Source organism: Rhea pennata, chromosome 4 (assembly GCF_028389875.1).
Source record: "Rhea pennata isolate bPtePen1 chromosome 4, bPtePen1.pri, whole genome shotgun sequence".
NCBI lineage: Eukaryota > Metazoa > Chordata > Aves > Rheiformes > Rheidae > Rhea > Rhea pennata.
The window spans coordinates 12,027,313-12,054,068 of NC_084666.1; the positions used below are offsets into that span (position 1 = coordinate 12,027,313).

The 26,756-nt window shown below is 40.5% G+C and overlaps 1 protein-coding gene across 7 annotated transcripts in view; it reads left to right on the forward strand.

Annotated features, from left to right (window-relative positions):
- Window positions 1-26,756, forward strand: part of ABLIM2 (actin binding LIM protein family member 2) — a 140,780-nt gene that overhangs the window by 25,902 nt on the left and 88,122 nt on the right. For 6 of the 7 annotated variants that reach the window (XR_009958385.1, XM_062575290.1, XM_062575292.1 and 3 more), the window contains exons 1-2: window positions 5,537-5,622; window positions 14,596-14,739. Coding sequence is in view for 6 of the 7 variants with exons in the window: in XM_062575290.1 (XP_062431274.1) it covers window positions 5,607-5,622; window positions 14,596-14,739 (160 nt within the window). In the remaining variant the exon portion in view is untranslated. Of the gene's footprint in view, window positions 1-5,536; window positions 5,623-14,595; window positions 14,740-26,756 lie in introns of those variants that run through there. The other variant, XM_062575291.1, reaches the window with a different exon arrangement.

Sequence of the window (26,756 nt, forward strand, 5' to 3'; positions counted from 1 at the left end):
TTGATCTCCTCGTCGGTGGGCACCTGGAGAGGGAAGTGCCTCTGTTTGCTGTTGTTGGGGTATTCTGTGTGCGTCAGTGTGTGGTTTTTTTCTTTTTTTTAGGACACCTCTAAGGTTATATTTCCAGGTGCTTATAAAAACACATGAGAGAGTAGGCTGAATCTTTCATCTAAGTAGAATCCAACCTACTTTATCATTTGATAGTCTTATAGGATAGGTGGCTTAGGATTGCAGAATTATGGTAATTTCTGCGAAACTTTCCAGAAGAGAGGGAAGCAATAAAGATCCTTTAAGTCTATATAATTAGTTAATACTTCAGTTTTTTCTCCATTTAAGGACCTAAAATTTCCATTGATTAAAAAAATCAAATAATTTAAATGGAAATTTTGTATGTAAAAAATGATAAATTAGCATTTAATGATCTCTCTCTCTCTCTCTTTCTCTGTGTGCGTGTGTGTGTGTAACATCAACCCACGCAGAAAATTACATCTTTAAAAATCTTTTCTATGCATTAATTACTCCCAGAGAAATATCTTAAAATGGTCTTAGCATCTCTGCAATGCCCACCATCTTTCTTGCTCCATTTGTGAGCCTTTCAATGCCAAATTAATTCTGTAGTTCAATTCCTTCTGTAGTAAAGGATATAAATTAGCATTTCCAACTTCCATGGTTGCTGTGTAAAATTTTGGTCACACCAACTCACATATATTGGCTTGTTCTGCTTCTTCCCCCCCTTTGCTTCTGGGATACCTTCCCCTAACACAGTACATTCCATTCTCCTGTCTGCTTCCCTAATTTACTGCCAGATATTCAGCAGACGGTTTAAATTTCTAACTCTCATATCGTTTCTCTGTTTAGTCTCTTGTAGACCCTGACCTTTCAGAAACTAATCCCTTTTGTTAATCGTTTGCCTTACCCTTATTACACGGCAGGTTTTTGCACTAAATGGCACTTGTCAGCCTATAGCCTATTTAAGCGGCTCTGTTCTTACTTCACATCTCTATTTGCTCCTGACCATCCCTATCAGTTTCGTAACTGCAGCGAACTCTCTGTGTTGCAGGTTCGTTTCTAAAAGCGTGTGATACACTGTTCCATCTCTGCGGCTTTAACTGTCACTTCGCTGCTCAGCAGACTCCATCCATCTACTTTCTGACCTGTGTCACTTAGCAAACCACCTTCTGGATGTGCTCTTCCTCTGTGACCTCATTATGAGACACCTTTTTTTCCAATACTTTAAGAATTTTGTTGCACTCTGTGCCTTGATTTTATGCAGTACTTTTCCCATTATGTTACATCTTCTAAAGACTTTGCAGGTTGTATCTTTGATTTCTACTCACCATTGCATGTGTATTAGTAAAATATTCTTCAGAATACTAGGTGGTGCTCTTTTTCTAGCCAAGGAAGAAAGAGCCTAACATGCTATTTCTTCAGTCCTGCTACAGAGGTTCCTTCTGTAAGGAATACAGTAAAGAGAATTGGGACTGGTAAAGCTTTTGGTTTCATTCATCTGGCTCACTGGCCACCAGACAAGGGTTGTCATCACGAATTTCAGGGCTGAAGGCTGCTTCTCTAGAGATAGCAAGAAGCAGTAAAAGACTCATGACCCAATTAGCTCTGGAGGAAGCTCGGCAACATGTTCGCCTTTATGCAAAGCTCAGAGTGAATTCTGAAGCTAATCTTACATTTTAAGGTTTTCTGCTTCATAAATACGCCACAGTTTCCATGTCTTACGCTCAAGGTTTGTCCTACAAAAAGGCCACAGATTGCATTTTTTTTCTCTACTTGGTTACAGGCGTTTCAGTTAAAGATGTCCATGTATATGTTTCATTTTTGTGCAGATGGTGAGAAATGCTCTCTCGTGCATTGATTTGAAGACAGAAGTGTTTGATAGCCAGAAAAGAATTTTCTGCTTATTTTAATCTGCTTCAGTGCAGACTAAATTTTGGAAGGGCATATGTGGTAACCATGATGACTCAGGCCATTTCCACCAGGACTGAATCCTCGCTTGATTGCCTCAAGAAAGGCTAGGCAAAAAGTCAGAGGATATGGGTTTGGTTGTAGATATGCCGTTGATCCTTCTCTATCTTGTTAAAGCGTTACCATTTTACTCTTCATTTTCACTTCTACCATATATTTGTCCTCTTTACTTGATCAAATGTGTTTGAGGGCAAGGATCATCTCATTATTCAGCACTACTGCCAGCCATACAAGTATACTATAACTTTAGTTCGCTTAGTTACTATAGACTTTCTCTTTGCGTTTTAGTGGTAGGAGGAGAGCAAGTATAGGAAAAACATGAGTTGATTAGGAACGTATCTAAAAGCTTTTAAAAAAAGCACTTATGGCCAATGGTACCATTGGCTGTAAGGAATTTGCAGCCAGCTAATCCATTTCAGCGTGGCCTAAATTCATTGCTAAGCTGTCTGGCTGCTGTTTGCAAAAACATCAGTAAAGGCATTGACCTCAGTAATGTAACATTGGTTAAATGAAACCTGAAATGAAAAGATGGGTAAAGGCTACAAGTGTGGCCATTGCTGTGGTTACCAGAGCTTGGCTGTAAGTTGTAAAAGAAGCTGTGTGTGTCATCCTTTCCTATAGCATCTGTTATATGGCAGGGCAGTATACTGCCCTCACCTTTAGAATAGGGAAATAAAGGTGGTAGGCTTGTGTTGCTCTGAGAAATCAGGTTAAAACTGTAATACTTCATGGATGGTTAACAGCAGGAGTGTCAGCAGTCTGTATCAGAGCTGTCTGGCTTGTGCTGCTGTCACTGTTGTCCCCTGTCATGCTCATCTGAATCAATAAATCACACTAATGAAGGGCAAAAGTCTCTTATTTTGTGCTTACAAAGCCAAGGACTGGTGCTGAAGTTTTACCGAAACACTATCAAAAACCTCTAAGCTTTTGAAGTATGATTTTTCCTTTGCTGTAGCCAAGTTGTGAGACTCTAGTGAAGGCTCAAAGATTACAGGTAGGATTGTAAGTACAAATTAGTGCACTATTTGCCTTCATCATGAAGGTATACTGTCAAAATGTGGGTTACACAGCGGTTAACCTTGCAAAGGAGCAAGTCTGGCAGTAGAGGGAAAGGCTGTGTAAGAGTGAAAGCTCTTTCACTTTTTCTGTTAATTTCTGTTCCTTCTGAGTGTTGCTATTTAGCAAAGTGCCTTTCGCATCTCTGCCAAGCTGCGGTAACCTCTGGGAAAATCTAAGTAGGCCAAATCCTGCAAATATCTGGAGTGCTCAGCCAGGGTCTCTGTTGGTGAGTCCAAAAGAATGCAAGGAAGGATTTGGACTAGTACAGATAGCACTAAAATTTGGGGGGGGAGGGGGAAGAGAGAAACTACCATAAGGTTTTAATGTCAGAAGGCAGTTGCTGTAAGAGAGTGCATGTATGTATTTTTTTAATTTGAATAATTCATTGTTTCATTTTTAAATATCAGAGCGTTCATGTGTGCAGGGTATGGTTCATCTGAGTTTATGGTAATTTCAAATTGTTCGCTGAATTGTTTAGAAGCCGAAGTGGTTTCAAGGTGCAGAATTTGGAGTTGGGAGTTGAGATCTTGGGATCAGCTTTCTGGGTCTCATTTCATATCAGTCCAAAGTTATTTCAAGTTACAGACACCATGTCTGTCATGTCCCAAGTCGGTGAGGTCCTCTCCATATGGATTTCTGGTCAGAGCTCCCTATCTACCATTACAGAAATGCTTATTCCATCCTCGGTAGTCAGTTCTGGACAAACAAAATCATGTTTTATTTTGTATCCCTTATGAAATACAGAGACATTTCCCATAAGTAATGAGTTAAAGGAAAACATTTTGAAAACTTGTTGAAATTATACATTTCCACTTTAGCTGATGGGCAGTTCTGTAACATCTAACAACAATCGACCATTTCTGGCTTATCATCAAGAAATCTTGCTTGTAATCACATGTAGATGCTTTTGAAGCATTGATGGTTTTTGCTTTGAAGCAAAGAATAAAGAGCCTCCACCCTCTCTTTCGAGAGCATTTATAACAACGCACAGCGAGCTAGTAAGAGCTTTAAAATGCATAAAAGGTACTCACTAAGCCTTTTTTACATAAAACTTCCACTTTCCTCTGCTCAAATAACCCCCTTTTTTGGAAAAAAATAAGTTATGTCAAGTTTCAAAAATAGTTTGTTTCCTTTGTGGGAGCTTGGAAGAGATTGACCTTTCTCTGCGATGTGATTCAGCAACCACTGAAGGCAGTGGAAAGTGAGCCCTAAACACGTATGCACTTTGGGTCAATTCAATAGATTGTTAATACGATTTAGTGCAAAATATTCTTTGGCTTGTGTAATGAAATGAACTTCCTAAGTAGCTGGCCATATGTAATCAGTAAGGTCTGCTTTTTGTGCCCAGTGACACCCAGTCCGTGTTGCTTTCGTATGCCTCCCTTGGCAATATCAGAAGCTGAGGAGACCAGTTTCCACTTGTACATCTCTGCCTCGCTTCTGTTTGCTGAAGGAAAGGAAAAGCTGTTTCTTTGCTGCTTTGTAACCAAGTAGGCCGTGGCTGGATAAAGGGTGGTGAGCCACGGGGATGGAGAGTGTTTTGGCTTCTTCTGAGCCAGCAGGAGAGAAGGACAAAGTCTCCCCCATGAAAAATGCAGCCCTATTCCTCGGCCCGTGATTTAGTCCAGGTTTAGCAAGTTTGCTCTCTGAGCAGCAAGCCACCTTCCAACGCACTGGCCGCTTTACTGCCTTCACACAACGCTAGCCCAGAGCAAGCAAGGGCTTCAGATGTTAACCCTCACGGACTGTTCACACCGTAACTGGGCAAACAAGTATTGCTTTAAATAGCTCTGCACATCACTGCTGCTACAGTGATACACGGCCAACTCAGTATGAACAATCAGGCGAGAGATTTTTGGCTGCCAGATAGTTCCCTGAATGCCTTCTGGAGAGAAAAAAACCTTACGTATCTTCTTGAGACATCGGTGCTGTCAGCTCCCCTGTGCAGGGGGCCAGGAGCGTGGAAGCCTGCTGGAGGGAGGCCGCGGGACGCTGCTAGAGGGGTTTTCCCATTGCTGCCGGTTACCTCGGCCCATATTTTTAATTTGCGTCCAGGTGGTTTGCAAACACAGTAAGCCTCCCACTCAGCTTGGTCTTTCCTGAATTTACAGGCTCGCTGGGTGTTTGATTTCTTCCAGCCTTTTCTGCCTGGTAGCACCTAGAGGAGCCAACCCCACCGAGGGCGCAGCTGCAGCGGCGAGCCCCCACCGCGGCTCGTCCCCGCGCCGTCCTGCCCGGGGGCGGCCCGCCACCGCCTGCCCGGCGAACGTGAGAATATTCGGGCTTCTCTGGGACGCTATTTTTGCATGGGAGCGAGGTCTTGGCTCTCTTCCCGCCTGCGCGTGGGCGCTGCAGAAGTCATCTGACCCCCTGCCACATTTCTGTCGGAGGCAGCTCCGGCGACAGCACGCTGCTGCAGTTCCCACTCGCCCGCTGCGGCACTTCTCGCGCTCACTCGTTCAGCAGCCCTTCTCACTGTGCTCCTTGCAGCTCCTGGGAAACTGGAGCAGCGATAACTTCTGGTGGTATTTCCCATGTCACTGTCTGCACAGGACTGAATTAATGCGGGAATGCCAGAAGATACAGGTACGGTGTGATGACTCCACGTTTTGGAGAGTAAGGACTGAAATAATTTGTTTTTCATCTAGAATTGCTCTAACTCACTCGCTGATATTATCATCAGAATGTTCACTTACTGTTTACATAAAAATGCTGCAGAGGAGAAGATGGCTAAACATCTTTGTTAAATTATGCTTCATAGTCTTTTAATTATATAAGGGATTTGAAAACTATGATGATGCAGCACTTAGCTGACAGCTCAATTTGAAAAATTCCTTGATCTCATTTAATTTAAATTATCTTAAATTTTATAGCAGATTCTAATGAAAAAATGCCTATTGCTTTATGCGGATGTATTGGCATGCTGGTCCTGTCTCCCTTCTTCTCGTAGTCTTGCTAAAAACATACCAAAATAGCAATTATATTGCTGCAGTAGCAGCTCCTAAAATTCAGCAGATTTCTACTAACTGAACTTGGACTTGGTAAATATTTCATTGTAATAATGACTGCAGGAGGGTAGCTTCTTCTAGGCTTGTTTATGTGACATGGATTTTGCACTGAGCATACGGCAACGTTTGGAGCCCGTGTTTGCGGACTGCTTGTGCCATATTGCCTATCTGATGAATGTTTGCATTACTTTGCATTCTGCTGGGTGACACTTCTCCTTTCCTCCGTCTCCAATACCATAAACCAGCAGAAAAAGCAGAAGATGCTTCAGTCTTTCAGTAGTATTAATTATCTGCTGTCCTATATCAGCTATAGATTTCCACTTTGATTATGATCCAGAGGAAGTATTGGAAAAGGTATCCAATCCGTTTCTTTGTGCCAAAGGAAAGGCATTGTAAAAACTTGATAATAAGTAGTAAAAGCAGGTATATAGTTTAAAAAATGAACACAATTATTTTTAACTATGTTATTTTATCTTTTTGGACTAAATTAATTAAATAGGGATCTATTGACATAAGAATTTATTGAATTTGCTGCATTGCCTATGATGCAGGATATTAATTAAAGAACTAGGTATAGTGCTTGCTTTAGAAGCAAAAAGAAGTCTTTGAAAAAAGAGTAAGCATTTCTTCAGAAGCTGTTGTACATGGTAATTGTATAAAAACTCTATTTGGGAGGTCAACTAGTTAGTGTACAACACTCAAGTGGTTCCAGCTCAGCCCTCTTTGTAATTAGCTGAAGTTTTTGAGGGGATATGTAAAGTGGAAATACAGAGCAAAACTTTAGCTCACTCTCTTTTCCTGTAAACTTTCTATTTCATTGCGATATATATGGAAGGAGAAGGTTTTGCATAATAATAAAAAGCACAAATCAGGATGCAGGCATATTATCTTGAAAAAGGCTTTCAGTACAAACTGCCAATCGAGCAGTACGTGAAGGCAGGTTCCCACGAGCGGCTCGTGAGCTGTTCCAGCACATTGGTTTCTAGCAGTCTGCCACGGGGGCTGGTTCAGTGCCCGTTGGGGGGGCCTGCCATGCTCGGCGGGGCGCAGGTGCAGGCTGTGCCGAGCCGGGGCCACCACCAGCCCTGGAGTGAGGAGGGTGGTGGATCCCCCACTTTAGCATCCCCCTTTCCCTCTTCCTTTCCGCAGAAACGGCAGCAGGGGCTGGGGTTCACCGTAGAGGTCTCAGGCACTCATGAGAAATCGCAGGTTCTTAGAAGCAAAACAAACTCCCCGCCCAAACCCTTACAGTCAGTATATTGAGAGCTCGCATCCATGTAGTTCTCTGAACACCTCACTGATTTCCTTCTTACTCATTTATTAGTGTATTATGTTGTCCTTGCCTCCAGGCACCTGCTGGAAGCACTCCTAGTCACTGTGTTTTTGCAGATGGGCACAAGGCAAGGAGAGACTTGGGGTCACATTTAGGCACTAAAGCTGCAACAAGTGCTTAATGGAGTATTTACAGGTACTTACATGCTAACTTCCTTTGCTTTCATCCTGTGTTTTTAAACCTAGCCCCAAGTGATTGCACACCAGAAAACAACAGAAATGTTTGGCAAAATAAGAATTTGAGTTCAAATCTCTTAATTCTGATGCGGTGCTACGATCATTTGATTCTCTTTTAATCCTGCTCAGAGAAGATTGCAAATTTAATTCCGCTGTAAGCACTTCTACTCCCTCTCCCATTGCTTCATACAGGGCTTCAACAATCAATATTTTTGTTCTCAAATACTTAGTGAATAAATGGCATTCAGGTCTCATAGTTGTTGATTTTGAATTGTAGTGACCAACTCAGGCCATAGAGATGAAAGGTTTCAGTGTCAACATTTCCGAGATAATTTTCTGTTAATCCAGTCATGCTGAATAGTATTCCTCATCAGAGCTGAGCGTTTTTGTTCCAGAATTGGAACGTTGCCTTTGTCTTTGTTGCAAAAGTGGAACATTTTTATGAACTGAACAACTGATATTGGTAATTTTAGATATTAATTCCTTTATAGATTTTTTTTTGCTCAAATATAAAATGGTTCAGTCTCTTGAAAGGAATGTAATGGGGTATGAAAAAGGGAAGTTCTTGGTGAATTTACACAGGAGCCAGTAGTGTTGACAGTTTCTAAAGAAGGCTTGATCTAGCTTTTCTTCTGGTGGAGGGCTGCTATTAAAGGCAGATGATACTGCATATGCATTTAGAGCCTGAAATGAAGGCTTGCTCTTTTTTAAGTGAGTCTCAAGAATACAAGACCAGAAAAAAGCAAGAATGGAGAGGAAAAAGCACACAACAAATCCCTCCCATCTCTTTGTTTTCCTTTTATGTTTGTCTTCAAGTTCTGATCATACACTATCCATCAGAGATCTGCAGTGAAATATTTACACCTCCCCTGAATTGAGTGCTAATTGTTAGGATTATGAAGACTTGTTCTTTAGGAGTAAAATATTTATTCACATAAACATGGTCTATTCATTCACATTACACTTCACTGTTTATTTCACAGTAGTCTTTAAAATGTTTATATGACGTATCATGGAGGAGCAAACACTTGTCAGACCTATGATTAAGTCATGTAATTTCGCACTTCATCAGTTCAAGCCTCAGTAATGATGAAGAGCAGGAAATGTAAGATGCTGTTTTTCAGAAGAGGTTAAGTAGTGGGGAGTGAATCGGACACGTGACCTTATTTTTTTTCGTATATTGGACAAAGCAGGTAAAACATACTGCACGTCTTCCTGCTACGTAAACACCTTCTGTTTTGTGCCTTAACCGAGGCATGAGTGGAAGGGGAAGACCCATCGCTTTGTGCTCATCTAGTGAATCTTTATTATTAAGCATCATATTAGAGGTTTGATCTCAAGTTGGATGTGTTTTCCTAAGCATGGCATTTTTTAACTTTTCAGTACTTGGTTTCTAAGTTCAGTAATGGCTTCTGTGTGTCCTTATTGCTAAGTTAAAACAAAAGGGAACAAACTGGAAAAAAATGCCTTAGGACTCTGCTTACTGATGCAGTCTCTAGCCATGCGTTTCTTCGTGAGGTTTGTGGTCTACCAGGAGGACCACCTGTTACATGGCTGGCCAAGAGCCCGATAACAGGAGGGTTTGCTCATCCTCTGCATGGGCCAGGCGTGGGTGGGCAGCGAGGTCCTTTGCTCAGGATTTCTGTCAGACATTTGCTCATGGCAGAGGGAAGCTGAAGGCATCGGAAGTGGTGGCATCTTCCCTCCTGGGCTCTGGAGAGAACCTGCCCAGGGTCTCGAGAGCCTCCTCCCTGATGCCACCAACATCAGCTAATTTTATCCCACTCCAACAGAAGCCATGTCCCAGGCACACCTCTTCCTTACCCTGGCACCTCGTCCCAGTTCCTGCTGCTGTTATATCTAAGCTAGTCTAGCGTGTTGGTTTTTTTTTTTTTTTTTTTTTTTTTTTTGATTTGGGGGATTTTTTTTGACCCCATCTTTTGTGGATTTTCATGGGACCTGTCACAAAGTCCATCTCTGTCAGATTTCAGGCTTTACTCCAAAGCACGCAGTATGAGAAGACAAGGTGCTGTACTTTTTTTAACATTGAAAAAACAATGTATTTTATCCTTTTTCTTTTTTTCATCTTTATTAAAAGTTTAGACAGTTTGTCTGAAGTTTTCCCTAACAAAATGAGCAGGGAGAACACCAAACTTAAAGGGAGTCGATATAAACAGTTGAAATTTGGTAAGGTTGTAAGCCCACTGGAACTGTCCTGCAATGCAGCTTTAATAATGAGCGATCCCGCAATCCTCTCTTCCCCCATCGTACTTAGAGCCAGTGCATGTGGCTAGAGCAAACAATACAGAAGTAAATCTGTTTGTGGAAATGCATTTTACAATTTTTAAACCACTGCTAATTCAGTAATCCCTACTGAATCCAGAACTAGAGAGTTACGGACTGTCCAGCATGTTGGAGAGAGGTGAGCCTGATTGCTGAGCCTGAGTTTTGCCATCAGAAATTTGTGATCGCTGGACATTGGACACAGTTTTTGCATACCAGTGAAGTGCTGTGAAAGTGTATGCTGACTCATTTCTTTCCTGTATTTGTCTTTGTCAGAAAGGAAGTAAAATAAAACCTTTGTAGGATTTAAGGATTTGTGGAGATACCTCTGCTAAAGCAGCATACTGGCAAACTAGGAGGAAGACAAATTTGGAGAATCAGGCTTTCCTTTGTATTTCTGTTCAGCAAGAGTCACTCAAGATGGAAATTTCTAGTTTCATTAAATTCTGCATACTAGAACGCAATAATGTAATCATTTAATTTTTAATGAGCTCTTTAGTGGGTTATGATCAGATGAGTTACATTCCATAAGCAATACAGTATGTTACCAGCTAAATATGTTGGTCATATCTTCTGCTTTGAAGACAAGTTTTGATACCTAAAGGCGTAAAAACAGAATGCTGAAAATTACCGTGTAGCAGATTTACTTAATAATGACTTGAAATGCACGTATGTTAAAATTTTAAATTAACTAAGATAATTAGTTTGAAAGCATTTCCATTTTTAAAAAATTTATCAACATAAAGCACAATATATTTTAAAACAAACTATTCAAATTTAGACTAACATTAATCACATCATTTTGTTCTGCCAGAAGAAAGAATTAGTATTTAAAACTACCATCAAAAGCTCAGCTTTATAATGAGCCCAAAGGCACTGTATTCCCACTTGGTTTCACGGAGGCTTTTGCATGAAACACTGATTAGCTTAGTTCTGAACTGAGTGGAAAGCAAAACAATTATTTCTCTGTAACATGCATATTTTAAATATGATTTGTGTTCTTTCAGAATTAATGAAGAAATTCTAAAAGAAATACTACATTATTTTTTAGTTTGTTATGTATTGATAATTCTTTGTTATTTTCCAACTCTATCCCTTGATGAGAAACTACTCATAATAAAAAATCTCAGGGCATTCAAAAGAATAGAAAGGATGTGCCAATGGGTGAAATTTCTTTCATTTGGATAGCATAGTGTAAGAAAAGGTGTTCTGGGGTGGCTTCACAAATACTGCGCAGCGTAGTCACTGTCAGAGTTTGGCCCCAGGACAGGTCTCTGGGTTAGCAGTGGCCTTCCAGAGGAGCAAGCAGCGATTCGTCTTCCTGCTGGAGGAGGCGGTCAGTAAGCACCAAGGGCACCAGGGCAGGTAAAGCCACCTTACGCTATTGCTCCTCGGTAACCGCAGCCTTGAGCTTCCAGGTGAGCAGCGAGGGAGCAAACAGACGTTATCCTTCTTCAGTGCCAGAGTCGAGCAACTCCATAACCTCCAGCCATGTGCAGGGGAAGATGTGGATGGTCATAATTTCAAAGCAGAAGACGTACATATACTGAAAGATTTCAGTAATGTCTGTCTTTTGTGTGAGAGGTGTCAGAGAGCAGTAGACTATATTTTCTCTGGGAAGGTTTTGTTAAGCAGAAATAGTACCTTGCATTTACTTTAAGAATGTCTTTGGCATACACGTGGCTTTTCTGCACAGAATTTTATTTCCTTAGTGAGGTATTTGGAGGAAGGATGCAGGGAAAATATTCAAGGGCTCCTTGAACTCTCTGGTACATCCCTTTCCTGCCTTACATCCATCAGGGGCAGAAGTATGGGCCAGCAGAGCGTTGGACTTACGAGGGTCCTCACCGGTGGCAGGGGGAGATGGGAACCGCGCGCAGAGCTGTGCTGGCGGGGGCACAGGCTGCTTCCTGCTGCCAGCGCTTTGCAGTGGTGGCTCGGTGTCTCAGTGCAGGCAGGGTATCTCCAGTCGAGCAGGTCTAGCTGGGGCCTGCCGCAGGTCTCCTGGTTTTTCGGTTAAGTAGAAAATAGGGTCAGTCAAGAATTGTCACTTGCCACTGCTTTTCAGCAAGGGAAGAAAAAAAACCTTCCCCAGAACAACAACAACAAAACCCTTTTGAAAGTGTTTTGAAAATGGACAAATTCATATGTATGTGAGCCAAGATGTTTCACCATTTTCTTGAGGAAGAAAACCGAAGTTTTCCCTGGCAGCGGGCCAGCGTTTCTGCTGCAGCGAGCGGGGGCGCCCCGCCGGGCAGGTCGCCCGGGCACGGAGCCTGGAGCCTGGGGCAGGCGCGCCGGGTGCGCGGGCTCGGAAATTCAAACGAGTCCGTCGTCCTGATCAGGATTCTCTATTTCAAATGTGACTTTTCAGGCCAAAGTATTCTGAGTGTAGTGGAGTGTTTTTCAGTCCATGAATTAAGTGCTACAAATCTGATACTTGTTAACAGTTTTGGGGGAGAGAAAACCCTCTTTACCAAGAATTAGAAACTTCTAGCTACTATTATACTAAGCAGTTCACCAAAAAAAAAAAAAAAAAAAAAAAAAAAGAAAGAAAAGAAAATTGCTTAAAGGTTGATTCTGCAATTAATTTCAAAGTGGATAGTGTTGGGCTATTTATGAGACAGGGAAATTTTCTTGTCAAAAGTTAAATGTTGTGAAGTTTAGAGTTCTCTCCATTTTTATTTTGGCAGAAGGTCTTGAACTACGTGCACCGTTTACACTTCATAAATTTGGGCAGCTGCATTTCTATAAACTTCTAATTGCTTGTTCAGTGCTGTTTGTATTGGATATGTACTTAATTCTAGCCAGGACTTCAGGAACGGTTCCAAAATTCACGCTGCTTTTTAGCCGGACTTTCTGGCAAGCCAAGACCACAGAAATGCAGCTGGCAATTGCAGAATGCAACTGGGTGGTGAAGGAAACTACGGGCAACTCGATCACACAGACCTCCCTGGGGAAAAAACCCCCAAACCACTTGTGCTTACAGGAGTGGAGTGTGCAGGATTGGACACAGCTTGCAGAAAGTCCCCTGGAGCACTAGGCAACAGGTTCAATGTCTCTTTGAAATAGTGACTTCTTAAGGTCAGTGGCCCAGAAGAGGCCTTTTAGGTATCACTAGCCAATCTGAGAGATGGGGATGAGGGTGTGAATAGAGGAGGAAGAGCAGCAAGGAGAGATGCTGGAGAGCAGAGCGGGCCTGGGCTCTCCAGGGCAGCATGGGGTCTGGGATCCAGCAAGACTAGTGCTGTGGATGTCCCAGTACCACGCTAGTATCGACACTCACAGATTCTCATAGCACCTGATACCATGTATGTTTATTAGTAGCCATTCCGTCATGATCTCTCCATTTCATCCCTCCCTATGGTGAAGGGGTAGACATTACTGGTTTTTAAATTAAAAACAATTCTGTGGGTTTTTTGTGTCCATTTTTCTTTCAGAAGCTTTTCCTCAAATAGCAACTCTGACACTAGAATAGGAATAGAAACTAATGATCTCAGCTAATCTGAGTTTAACACAGACTTTTATGAACATACCAGTCATGCTGCTCAAGTCTCATAGACAAAGTTACACCTCAATTTGTTTGAAATATTGGTGAAAGGAATGAGGAATTTGAGGAATTAGGCAGCAGTGGCACTATTCCTTGACTAAAACCTGAAGGGAAACGCATATGATTTCTTTTCATACTTAGTGCATTGGCGTAGGAGAGGTGGCTGCATCTTGACTGTTTCGGTAGGTAAGGTTGAAGCTACCATTTAACAGACTGTAGTGACTTTGAAGTAAGGAATCCAACTTTAGAATAAACATGCCACATTAGAGAAGTAGAAGTATGGCATTCAGTATATAATTTACTAAAAGTGTGTGGTACATTTTCTTGTTATTAGTTCTTCATGTAGGAAAAAGCCAACTCTTGATTATTATAGCTGTATTATAATTTGCTCACTTGATATTCACTCGCTAGACTCACTTAGTGAGTGAGGACATTGCAATATAAAATTGATGCATGTACTGCAGCAGAATTACAAGAAGAAGGACATGTAACATTGCAAAGTCAATTTATATTCAGTCCAATAAATGCAATTTCTATTTTGCATCACAAGATGGCAGCAAATTTTTAATTCACTTAATATTTTTCTAGCCTGAATAAACTTAATCTCTTGTTAAAATCACAAATGTTTTCCTACAAAATGAGAGCAAACTTTATTTAATGACACATGTGCATGGTAGTTACAGAAGGTTAAGGTAGTTACAGATTTTTCAACAATACAAACTCAAAACATTTTAAAAGTATATTTATCTTAAAAGTAATTAGAAAGACAATTACTTTGAACTCTAAAGAAGACCAGATCATGACGTAATGGTTAATAAATACCATTAAAGGTATTTTGCATGAAAATAATAACTTTTATCTATATATTTTGACGTTTTGAAAGGGAGATGCCACTAAGTGTTGCGCTGAAATATAGAGAGAGGCTCTTAATCTTCATGAGAATTCTGTCTTCTCTAAGCAGTTCTAATGTATGTTTGAAATGTTTACAAATGTGAACTTTTATGAAATGGGGGAAGCATGTCTTAGCTCATTTAGCAGAGCCTTTCTCCTGTGCTGAGCAATATCAGAAGTTAAAACTGTTTGATCCATGTGGCTTGTTTTGTCCCAGGTATTAATTGTCATTATTTGTAGGTCTTGCAGAAGACAATTCTGTAGCAGTTATCTGTCTCACAGCATTTAAAATACTTCATCTTTTGTTTTTCTTTGCAGTTTCACAACCACAGGCTGTACATAGCCAACTGGAGAAGCCGTCAAGTACTGCAATTCTCTGCAATAACTGTGGAAACCCATGCAAAGGAGAAGTTTTGAGAGTTCAGAACAAGTATTTCCATATTAAGTGCTTTGTTTGCAAAGGTAAGTGTTTATGACCACTGTTACTGTGTGTAGTATATTAGCACTGGACATGAGGCTTCATGGTCTTGGAGACTTCATAAACGTTTTACAATGCAGTCCATGCCTGAAAAGATTTATTATAGACCATATGACTGCTTACTGCAAGACTGCAAACATCCTATATCCTAAAAATGGAGTATGTTTTGAATCAACATAAACCTGCAGGGTTGGGTACACTGCAGAGTTGCGCCCTGACAAAGACCAGGTTGGAAGAACTGGTTATGAAAAATGGCATAGGGTTAGGAGAGATTTAGTATTTACAAAGAAACTCGGAGGTTATCCCTGTGCTGACTTTATAGTGCGTGCCCCAGGGGAAGCCATGGCCAAGTTTGTGCAGGCTGCCTTGAGTCAGGCTGTGACGCCTCAACCCTGGTGTGACCGTCTGTGCTTCAGCGGTTTTGTGAAGGAACTACTCAACTTGCTCCAAATTAAAGCCTGGAACATTGACACATTGCGAGTGAGAGGAAGACAAGAGTCCTCCAAATGAAGGAGGAATTAACCAATATGATAATATATCTGCACCCATTTTGTAGATACTGGGTTATTTGAATGATTATGTGGAAGCTTCAAAATTCTAATTTGCTTTCAGTGTACAAGTGAGTAAGATGTTAACTGACAATTTTTGGACAACCTGCTTAATTCATCCCTAAGCATTTTTCTGTACTTTTATTCCAAATGGCATTTCTTATTACTTGTAGCGCAAATATGAACGTGGCTCTGGTGCCGGCTATGTTAGTGTGGCTATTTCCGAGAGACTGCAGACTCCGCAGAGTAGGTACAATCTAGAGGAACATGCAAAAAATGATTTAAGTTCTTGCCAAGGTAACAGAATGGTTACTGCTAGATCAAGGTTTAGCAGTTCCTACACTGTGCCAATATGTGCATTTCAATAATATATCAGTTGTTATTTTAATGCTGCTTAAAATAGGAGTAAAAGACTCTTGAGGGAGACATGAGATGATGACAGTTTTTCTTTGATTTTTTCCTCCATCAGCTAAAATGGTATTTTAATCTGGTGAGACAAGGCATATAGTATTTGATACCTGCATCAGTCCATAATGAGTTAGAGAGTATTAAGTGACCAACTCAGTGATTGTATTACTTGTAAAATTACGGAATAAAAAAAAGCATAATGTGATAGCCTAAATAACAAAGGTATTTTAATCATCTATTCAGAACCAGAATGGTATTCGAAGTGGAAAACAACCTATATATCATTTTTCCAAGTGCTTTTAAAATCACCCAATCCTATGACAAACTTTATGATCAAGTTATTTTACAGACTTGACTCATTAAGAGGGCAACTAATTTGTTATTCAGAAATTTTGACTCCTGCATAAAGTCTCAGTAACTGGTATGTGCTCCTTATAATTACCTGAATGAAAGCTAAGCCTACTTTTATATAGATCTACTATGAGAGAATAAATTGACAGGTCCTATATAAAGAACTAGAGACAATTATTACATATCCATGTTTTATTTCACGGGACATCTCCATTTACAAGTTGGCAAGTCACCTGCAAATGCAGCAAGCTAATTCTGTAACTGTTCACTGATCAGTAATCTAGACATTGCTAATGCTCTTTTTTTCCATGGAAAAGATGATGAATGTACTGTAGAAGGTCTATTATCATTACATATCTAATAGAGAAAAGAAGGAATTTGTTCACATTCAGGCAGAACTTGGATAAAATAAGAAAACCACTGTATTGAAAACTAAGAAGTATGGTAGCATCAGACTCTAGACTGGCACAGGAGATGCATAGTTAAACTACTTCCTGGTGTTAATGCTCTTGGAATATTTATATTCCACCTTAGTAATCTCGTTTTGCTAAGTTTGTGTATATTTAAGATTTCTTAAATTTATCCTTATTATTTAAATGCTATAATCCCTTTTATTACTCTTCAGGAGTTTCCACCACTTTGCTGACATCTTCCTATTTTTGTTGTTGTTGTTTCTGAAGTTTATTTTTTTTTTATTGAGGAAGTATAACTTGCTTTCTGGTGTTACCACTTTGTTGCGTGAGAAGAGATTAAGAACAGAACAAAGCTCTCAATATATATTTCCCTAATTAATGGGAGGAAAATCAGGTTAGCCAAATGAGATTTTTTTTTTAATTATATACTCAGATCAGTGAATGAGAGGCACATAGTTAATGTGCTAGGATTTAGCAAAAAGGTGGTACTCATGCTTCTCGTTCAGTTGACCACTTACCTCCTCTCAGCCTCAGGGGAGAGGTGCGTGCCACAAGCAGCCTTGGGTCTCCTGCACCCCGTTTCTGCTGCAGCACGGGGCTGTTGTGCGTGGACAGGGCGACTTCCCTGGGAATTTGCACTGCAGTCGACTCCTCCCTGCGATGCACTTCTGCGGTGCGCGCTCAGCGGTGCAGTTGGCCCCTCGCCTCGGTGCCCAAAGGTAGCCCCTAGAAAAGGCAACGCACCCAGCGGGCAGCACAGCGGCCGCCCGCCCGCAGGACAGGCGACCCTGGGAGTGGGCTGGACGGGTGGCGCTGCGAAGGTGTGCTCAGGTGGTGTTTACAGATCTCCTGCCATGAAGACCTCGAACTAACAAAGAGCCCAGGCAGAAAGAGTACAAATGACTGTGCCCTGAGAGACATCTAAAGATACTTGAGATCCATTAAATAACTTTATCAGTGACAGGTGATATTGTACTGGATAAAGTCGCACTTACTTCTCTGAATCTGTGCGAAATGTGAAACCATTTATTTGATATGTTTTGAAATTAGAATTTGATAGGGTTTGAATTTTGAATTTGATAGGGTTTGAGTTTAAAGTATGAGATTTCATTGGAGGGTGCATGGTCATTCAATTGGTTCATTTTTTTAGGGTAGAAAAGTAGCTTAGGATGTTGCCATATTGCTGGCTGTCAGGACTGCAAGTTTCAGGAATGATCGGAATGGTAACAGCAAGCATATAGTTGCATTTTTTATTTAAACTAAATCAGGAAGCCATGTAAAAACAAGGCAAGCTAGTATAAAGCCACTCATTCCGATCCAGTTGTTCCTATATTCCCTGGATAATTCTTCTAAAGAATTCTAAGACAGAAAAGTTTTAAAAATCAAATAATCAACTGTTGATTTATTCCTATTCTTGTTCTCATTCAAGATAGTTAGATGCCTATCCAGGTTAAATTTTTTTCTGACAATATTGTGAACATTTTATAGGTTTGCTCAATAGCAAAGATTGCTAAGAGATAGGGAAGTAAATAAACTATAAATAGATATGAGCACAAAGATTATTTATAATGTTTATATATATTATTCTTTGTAAAAATGCCAGTCTGTCTAAAAATGCCAATCTAATCTGCCAGTAAAAGGCTGTAGGGGACATGTTATCTAGTCATTCATGTTGGGCACATTTCAAATTTTTACTCAGTCTGTGCTTTAAAATTCCTTCTTTTTTAACCAGATTTAATAAAAGTGCCATTATAGCAGAAGTAAAAGCCTTTGAAATATAAGACAAACACGATATTCATTAGACTTCAAAGGCTTTGGTTCCCACGGTTACAAATTCTCGTATTACTTCCTTCTGCTGTAATGAAAGCACTGACGAAGAAGACCAGAGGTGATAAAATATTGACAACTCAGACTGTATCAGGTTCAAACCAAGAGCGTTCTGTCGTTCATTCTGAGGTGCATGTCAGGACTGCTTCTCATACAGCACATGGAATTAGATAAATACTCATTTGGAGCTCATTTATGGCAACGTGCTTGAGTGGGCCAGTGGAAGCCCAGATGAAACTGAGCTGCAGGTAGGCGAGATGTAGGCGCTGCGACTATGTTATCCTGAATAGCCTCTTTGTTTGGTCCTTCATGAACACAGAAATTATCTTGTCCTAGGAGTATTTCTCTTGCGTCTCTTTCTCTGGGATGTTATAGATTCCTGGCACTTCCAGAGGAGCACTGACCTGTGTCAGCTGCAGTGTTTCAGAAATAGTGCAAGTGTGAATCAAATCCCAGTGTTTCTGGGAGGTATGAATAATTTAATCACTATAGCTTTGCATAAAAAAAGAAAACATACCACGCTATGTTAGATAGTGACTCCAGCAGGCCAAATAATGGACAATCCATAGCGTGCTTGCAAATTTAGAATATTTGTGTGCAAAAATGCTGCAGCCTGCACCCTAATTATATAGGGGAATCCATGCAGTCCTGCAGAAGTGTTTTTTTTATATAAGATTACTCAAATGTCATATGGATTGCAACTTCTATCTTTGTCCTTTACTGACTTGGTTTTGATTTTAACCAAGTAAGCTTGCAACCTGAGCCACAGCTGTAGAAACGTGACCATTGTGCTGTACCAGCTTCTCTGTGTGCCTGTCTGTAGGTCACATTACTTGATCTCTAATCAAAATTCCTTGGATTTCTGGCTTGCTATGGATGCAGAATATGCAGCCTTCCATGGCAACGTGACTATCAGTTTCAAGTACACATTTTTTCCCCCAAGTCTTTTGATCTACTTGTTAGCATAACCTGATAAAATGTATCTGTGAGTGAATGCTTTTGGTTCTTGTTGGCATTAAAGTTCCCTGGGAATTTAGAGGAGCCTTTGACTGGTTAGATTACATTTATACCAATATTAAAGTCCTTTTCACACATGCTTTTTTTCATTAGAACATGAAGTTGTAACAATTGCTGTGAGCCCACATAGTTAATGGCAGAATGTTCAGTGAAAAGGTTAAAAACGTCAGGTAACTTGGTAACAGGCAGCGATTTGTTTATTAGATCAAACATCTGCTGGGATATAAATATCTGTGTTGAAAGGTACGCTGAGTAAAGCGAGGGATTTGCATTTGAACATCGCTAAGGGGGTTCAAGTTTCAGAAGGGGCGTCATTTACAGGAAACAACTGGGAGGCTTCCGAGTCCCGACGTGTGGAATGGGGCGCAGGAGACGAAATGCCGGGGCTCCTGGGCATCAGGCGCTCTTGGCAGCGTGCCCGTCACTTCAGACTCCCTTCGGGTCCTGCAATCCCAGACCGTATTAACTCAGTATAACCAGAAAAACTAAGCTTTGGACACAGCACTCGCAGACTCTAGTCCAAGCAATCTGGTAGGTTTAAGGCTGATTTACTGCTGTCACATTAGCTTTGCGTTTTATTTCAGTGCAGTCAGGCCTGTGCAAAAGCGATTGAACACAGTGGCCAGTGGTTCTGCGTTGTGGTTTTGGGATCATTAATTTAAGACTAACTTTCTAAAAACAATTCAATAATTAAGGCTTGCATTTATTAAGTATGAAGAATTTTTTTAATCAATTAGTAGACTCTCACAATGATAGGGTAATTGTTAGTTTTGCTATGGTTTTAAGTGTATACTCTTATTAGCTGCAACATCTCTTTGGATTCATGAATAACTCTTCTGCAGCCCTGCATGTATTGATGATATACTAGTCACAAGAGCAATTTAGATAAAGCTTTATTTCAAGTTATATATTTCATCCAGAGTATGTTGAGGTCTATATCTTCTATACCCTTTTTTTTTTTTTTTTTTTAAGTATCCTTCATGAGTTTATATGGTATTACTAAAATGTACTGAAAGGGACAGGGGAAGTAGCACAGTTACAAATCAGATTATTGGTAAAGGAATATTTTCCTAACACTTCAATAAAGTCCATCACTGGAATCCAAACATTTATTTTTTCTGATTTCTAACTGGATTCATTTCACTTAAAAAGACAAGGCTTCTGGATTTTTAGGTTTTTAGCCGTAGTAAAACTATAGGTGCTTATGCTAGTCTCTGTATCTAGGGTACTATGCAATACCTCTGCTTTACTTCTTACCAACACACTACTATATATCTTCTTATTCTTTTCATTGCTTTTTAGTCTTATCTATATCATTTTAGTCCAAAGATGGAGCATTCATACCAGGAAATTAAGTGCTCGTAAAACACCTGGATAGGATTTTCAAGAAAGTTGTTGTTGAAACTTCTGGGGGATGATGCAAGCTACAGATATGACTGTGTGCAGGAGATACTTGCATTGCAGAGTGCTGTTTCCAGCTAGCTGGGAAAGATGCTTAACTGTGCTGAAAAGGCTTGATAAATTTAGCCAAGTGCAATAAATACATTAAGAGTAGTAAAATTCATGCTGTTTTAAATCAAAGTATAACTGGAACAAAATTGCATTTGAAAATTACACCTGATGTTTGTTAAGTGTTGGATGGAAACATAAATTTGAGGGTGCTAAAGGTATTATTCAAATAAGGCAATTTTGAGCATAAGTAATTTCAGCCCATGCTAGATAGTGTCACCCCAGTGAAGAGCCTGTGGTTCTTCTGAATTGCTCAAGTCTGCATGGGGACCTGAAGGACTGTTCAACAGAATTCGTCACTGCCACGGTGGTGTTACTGCACCTCCCGCTTTCTGCGGCTCATTAACACAAGACCATCTGCCATAGTTGTGCCTAGTTAAAGCAAGTGCTTAATTTGCAAACCTGTAACTGTCACCCAAAGCGTCATTATGAAAAATCAGAAAATATTTAATGTTTTTGCTTTACGTGTTTTTTTTTTTTCAGAAAAAGCAAATTGTTTTAATTAGTCTGGCAAATGACAGCAGTGTTTTATCAGAAAGGCCGAAGATGGTGCTATGTTAGGGAACAACAGTTGAAAGCACACTATTCTGTTTCTTAAATCTCTTTTGCTTGCTTGTAAACTAATAAGCAGATTGATTTCTTAAAACACGAGATTTCCAGTTTTCCTGGGAGTTGTTCTGGTAGCCTGGAAAAACTGGGTTCATCGTGCCATATGTGCTTATCTCTCTCATCCAGAGTACTGCAGGGGAGCTTTTATAGGGCAGTTATGCTATCTTTAAATTATTGGGAAGTTCTGCTTTCTGAGAAGGAGATTCAAAATGGAAATGCACTTCTAATGCAAAAATTACTAGATTTATAGTTCCCATAAAATATTGGAGTTAAGTGGCAAACCATCCAGAGAACTCCTTGAACACTCCTTTTTTTTTTTAATTAGTGCAGCTGAATCTTAAAAGCTTTTTGAGTCATAAGATACCTTATGATATCTTCTGTGATATCTGAAGATACCTGAATCTCTAAGGGTTAGTCTGTGCTGCAGTGTGTACCCTTCAAATTAATTTATGGATATTTTACTCAGTCTATTTGAAAGCCTATGTAGCTGTGCAGCACTGTATCACTTAGCCTGTATCAGTGCCTCAGAAGCATGGTTTAATGCTGTGAGATGGATAAGATATGTCCCATAGTTCTCTCTATCTTGCCCACTTCCGAAAGTTGTTCTTGTGTTCCTCTGAAAGAACATGTTTGCTTTCCCTTGCGTTCCTGTTGGGAGGCCTGGCAGGGGCCAGCACTTCTTGCCAAGGCATCTCTGGTGCTGCGTATTCCTTGTTTTATTTGCCATGGAGAGTCACAAAATGACCCATTCGCAGAGATTATAGCTGATATTTCAGCTATTAAGGCTAAAATATGGCCAGTGATTGACAGGCTTGATTATTCTTGGTTTCATAGACATCTACCTGGAAAGATTTAGATACAGTCAGGCCTGGTTTAAATAGCTTCCAGGTAATGGCACATCAGTGTGAAGTTAACAAGAGGAAGTTGCGGTGGTTTGCCAGATGATTTCTGTTGGCTCCCAAAGTCAAAGTGACCAGGAGAAATGTTCCAGAAATAATAATGGGCTTTCGGAGAATGGGTTCTCAAACTGCATTAATATTATATGTATACATGCAGTTTAGCTGCCAGAGGAGAATTATGTCAGCAGTGTACTGCCTTTCATTCTTGGGATCTTGGTCAGCCACTGAGATGGATCCATCTCCAAAATAGATGGAAATATTAAAACCAGACTGAAAGCCAGAGTGCTGAGAAAAACTTTTGTTTAGTGGGGATTTTGTTGCCTGTTTATTCCTTAACTGTGCTATGAATGGGTCTTTATTACTTTTTGTATTTTCTGAGACTCTGCTTCTCTCTCCTGTGTTGGATTCATGCCTGATTGCTTGCGTTGAGCAACAAATGGAAAAAAATAAGCTGATTTCATACATGTGGTTGAAGGTTGATAAGCAAAATGCTTGCCTGTTTGGCAGGCTTAAGGAAGAATGACAAGCAAACTATTGCACTTTACTGTTGCAGCCTGCTGCTCATAGTGTAACATCCTAGGCTGAACCTCTTGGGACACAGCTGATTTTCAGGTCCAGTACCCAGACATAAAATTAATCTATTTTCATTGGGCTCATATACAAGCAAGGCAAATACGGATGCATTTTGTATTTGTAAATGCAAATGAAAAACTAATGTAATGCAATAGTGGGGCTAGAAACATTCTTAAAATGCATTTGTTTTTGAATTTAGCTTAATTTTTTAAGTAGCTATTGCTACTAGTTATTTTTATACGTTGTAGGCCTTATGTGATGGTACTATACATAAAGAACTATAGAATTATGTTGACTGTAAAATCACACAGCATCAAATGAGTTCTCCAGGTACTGTTACAGTTACCAGCCTCGGAGAAAAAGATGGCTTTTTCTAAGCAGGTAGAGGAGCTCCTCAGATCTACATGAGATGCTGTGCTGTCAGGTAACTGAAAAACATATTCGTGAGTGGAGCTATGGAGTTATCAGAGAAGCCACCCTGAGGCTCGTGCGGTAAGGTGCAGATACCTGCCATCTCAAGTCCCGTGTCACTTCCAAGCACTGGATAGCTTGCTGCCAAAACCGGAGCAGGAGTCAACACTTGTGTATTCACTGCTTCAAAATTATTCCTAAGAGCTAGTTCAGCGTGGGGTGTTGCTTTGGTATACAGGGTGATAGCAAGACTGTCAGCTTAGCTGCTCGGTGTTCCTGCCTCTTTATTATGCTAAGTACTGTGCAAGCTTTCGGTGTTTCACTGAGGGAACTTCAGCGATAGTTGGAAGCAACGTCCAGGTTTTAAATATTCCTTCCTCCAGATACCCGTTTAGTGTTGGGTGGGAGTGGACCTGTGAGATAATGCTGATTTTTCCTGCCCTACAGGGGTAGTATCAGGTAGTTACTTTCCCGCATGCTCCCTCAAGTTCCTTCAGGTTTGTTCCCCTGTTTCCTTCTCTGAGGCCGCGGTGCAGGATCGCCCCGGCGGCGCAGGGTCTCTCTGTGCGCAGAAGCCGCGGGCAACGAGGCCGGCGTCTCTCGGGAGAGACGGCTCGCGGCTCTGTTCCCAGAGCTGCTCGTCGCAGCTTTTCATCAGGCTTCTTTTAATATTCGAGGCAGAGCATGCCTGGAAGCCCCGTGTTCTCCTCTGCTCGGCCGGTATCGAGTGTCGTATCGAACGGTTCAAAGAGCGGAGGAGCAGGCGGGGGCTCACGGGTCCCGGGGTGGGGAGCTCCAGGGCCGAACGCGGGAGCGGGGAGCAGGCTGGCGGGGAAGCTGCTCGGAGAGCGCCGTGCTGAGCAGCCGGGGAGAAGTATCTGGATTTGGGGAGTACGGGAAATTGGGGAGAACGTGGATTACAGGAAAAGCTGTTATTCCCTCCACATTGCAAAGTCAGTGGATAATGGGGAGGGAATAGCCAGGGAGACTCCGTCCTGTGCCTCAGATCTGCTCAAGAGCTAGATTTTTCTTCATTCATGAATAAATATAAAGACTTTGGAGAGGGTACAGCTCAAGTAAAGTCACGTACCTGGTCTCTATTATAGAGATATGCAGAGGAAAGGCCAACAGCCTACCCTGCTCCAATTTCTATGGCAAAAAAATACATTAATGGACCTCTTCCTTAGGAGTTTGTTTATGGCTTATCAGTTTGGAGGAAACTCTAGAAGAACTAATTACTACTAACAAGATTAAGGAGCCAAATGTGGCAGCAAGATTTAATACAAATGATTTTAAAACGCATTGGAATACTAAGATGCTTAAAACCTGCATTAACAGCGATCATTACCCCAGATAAAAACTTGTTGTGTGGTGGGTGGCCAAGCCCGTTCCAAAAGTTACCATCCCAGCTTTTGTCAAAGAAGAAGTATTCTACAATGTACCTAACGTTTTTGTGTCAAAAACTTGTTTTCATTTAAAAGCAGTAAATTTTTTTTTCTTTAATATGGCACATTTAAAATTGCTTTAGCTTGAATCTTTGCAAGCTGTGATTGTAGCTGGCTTTATAACAGAAATATTCAAAAGAATGATCATCTTCTGCCATAAAAATGTTGTACTAAACCAGATCAGTAGTCACAGTGGTGTACATCAGATTTAATCATCTCACTGAGCGGAAGAAGTTATTAAATCTCATAAGAGGAATAAGTATGCTGGCCACCAGTGACAAATCAATTTGTTAGAGACCTAGTTGGTTCCAGATAAATTTGTACTATACACATTTATGTGTCAGTTTATTTCTCCTGCTGTATTACACAGAAAGTAGTATTGTCAGTGAAAAAAGAAAGAGCCTCCTTTCTTATTTCTCATGCACTTTCAGTTTTAACTGTACAATTCAAGGACTTGAAAGTTCATGTGTTGTCAGGGAAGAGTTTAATTAAAATATTTGTGCGTCTTTATTACCATAATGTATACTAAGTGTGGTTTTTACGAAGGCTGACAGAAGCATCTACTTAATTAAACAGAAGCACTGAACAGAAGAATTGTATTTTAAAATGTTGATACTTATGTTTTATGAACAATATTGGGTTTAAGATATCAAATCCCCAGAAATCAAAAAAAAAAAAAAAAAAAGCTTTAGCTCTAATTGCATCCAAGCTTATCTCATGCTTGAAGCTTTTTTTATGGTTCTGTGAGAATTCTGTCATTATCCTTTAAAAGATAGACTCTTTTTAAGACAAAATTTTAACTGTATCTCATAATCCCTTTTGGATATTGCTCAGACTTCATTCGCAACCTATAACCAAGGGTGTTTTTTCCATCTTTTTTAGTTCTTACTGGGATGTTGTTTCAAAAACTCTTTCCTGTGATGGTTAGAAGCCTTGCGATGATCTGCAGCCCTCATTTGTTCACGGGCAGGTTTTTCTTGCTCGTTGTTGTGAGGGGCGCTCTGTCTGAGTTTAGCTGGCTCTACCTGTCCTTAACTAGCTCTGTTTAAGCCTCTGATGTACCATAAGGGATCAGGCCGTTCCCCAGAGCTTTTTCTCTTGGGCTAAGCAGGCTGCGGTCTATTTGTTTCTTAAAACAGCTTTCATTCTTTCTGTCATCCTGACAGCCCTTTACACCTGCTCTGGCCTGAATTAATCTGCGAGAATGACTGCACAAGTTACCCACTGTCTGCTCAGTGAGGTCCCACAAGGTGTACTGTCATTACTGCCCGACTCGGCAGGAGCTAATTTGCCCAGTGCATCTTTTGAGACATTGATGACTTACAATGTTCTGTGATAGCCAATATTTGCAAATCTTTCTTTGCTTCTGCCATTCAGAGTGGCATTTTTTATTGTTCATGCTTATCTGCCACTCAGAATGGGATTTTTTATTGTTCATGCCTATGTGCTGGACCTTTCACCTTGTGTCTTTAGGTACCTCCTTTCTCCACTTCTCGAGGTATCCATCTCTCCTTGCTCTTCTGATCTGCCTCTGCACCAATAATACCTGTGGACTTCAGATCAATAACACGCTTCCTTGGCCTCATTCTGCCAAAGAGTGTTATTCCTATTTGGAGTTTATCTTAGTCCTGCACTAGTGCCTTCCTTGAGCCTGTACTTCCCCCTTCATCAGAAACCATTGTCATCTCTCCTTTGGCCATTTTTCCTATTTATAATCTTATCTGATGAATTTTTTCTTAATTATCATATTTATTGCTCTAGAACTATGCCTAGATAAGAGTTACAACGTCTTGTTTATCTAGAAAGTGAGATATTTTGTAATAGCTTTTTTCAGGAATAAAATCATTAACACTATAATGTGGAGCAAATATGTTGTTAATTTGCTTTTCACATTCTCATGGTCCACTTCATTTCTTGCATGATTATCGCCCTGGTGTACTGTGTGCTGTGTAACAGGCTGTAAGAACCTGTATGTTCTTGCATGCAGTTCA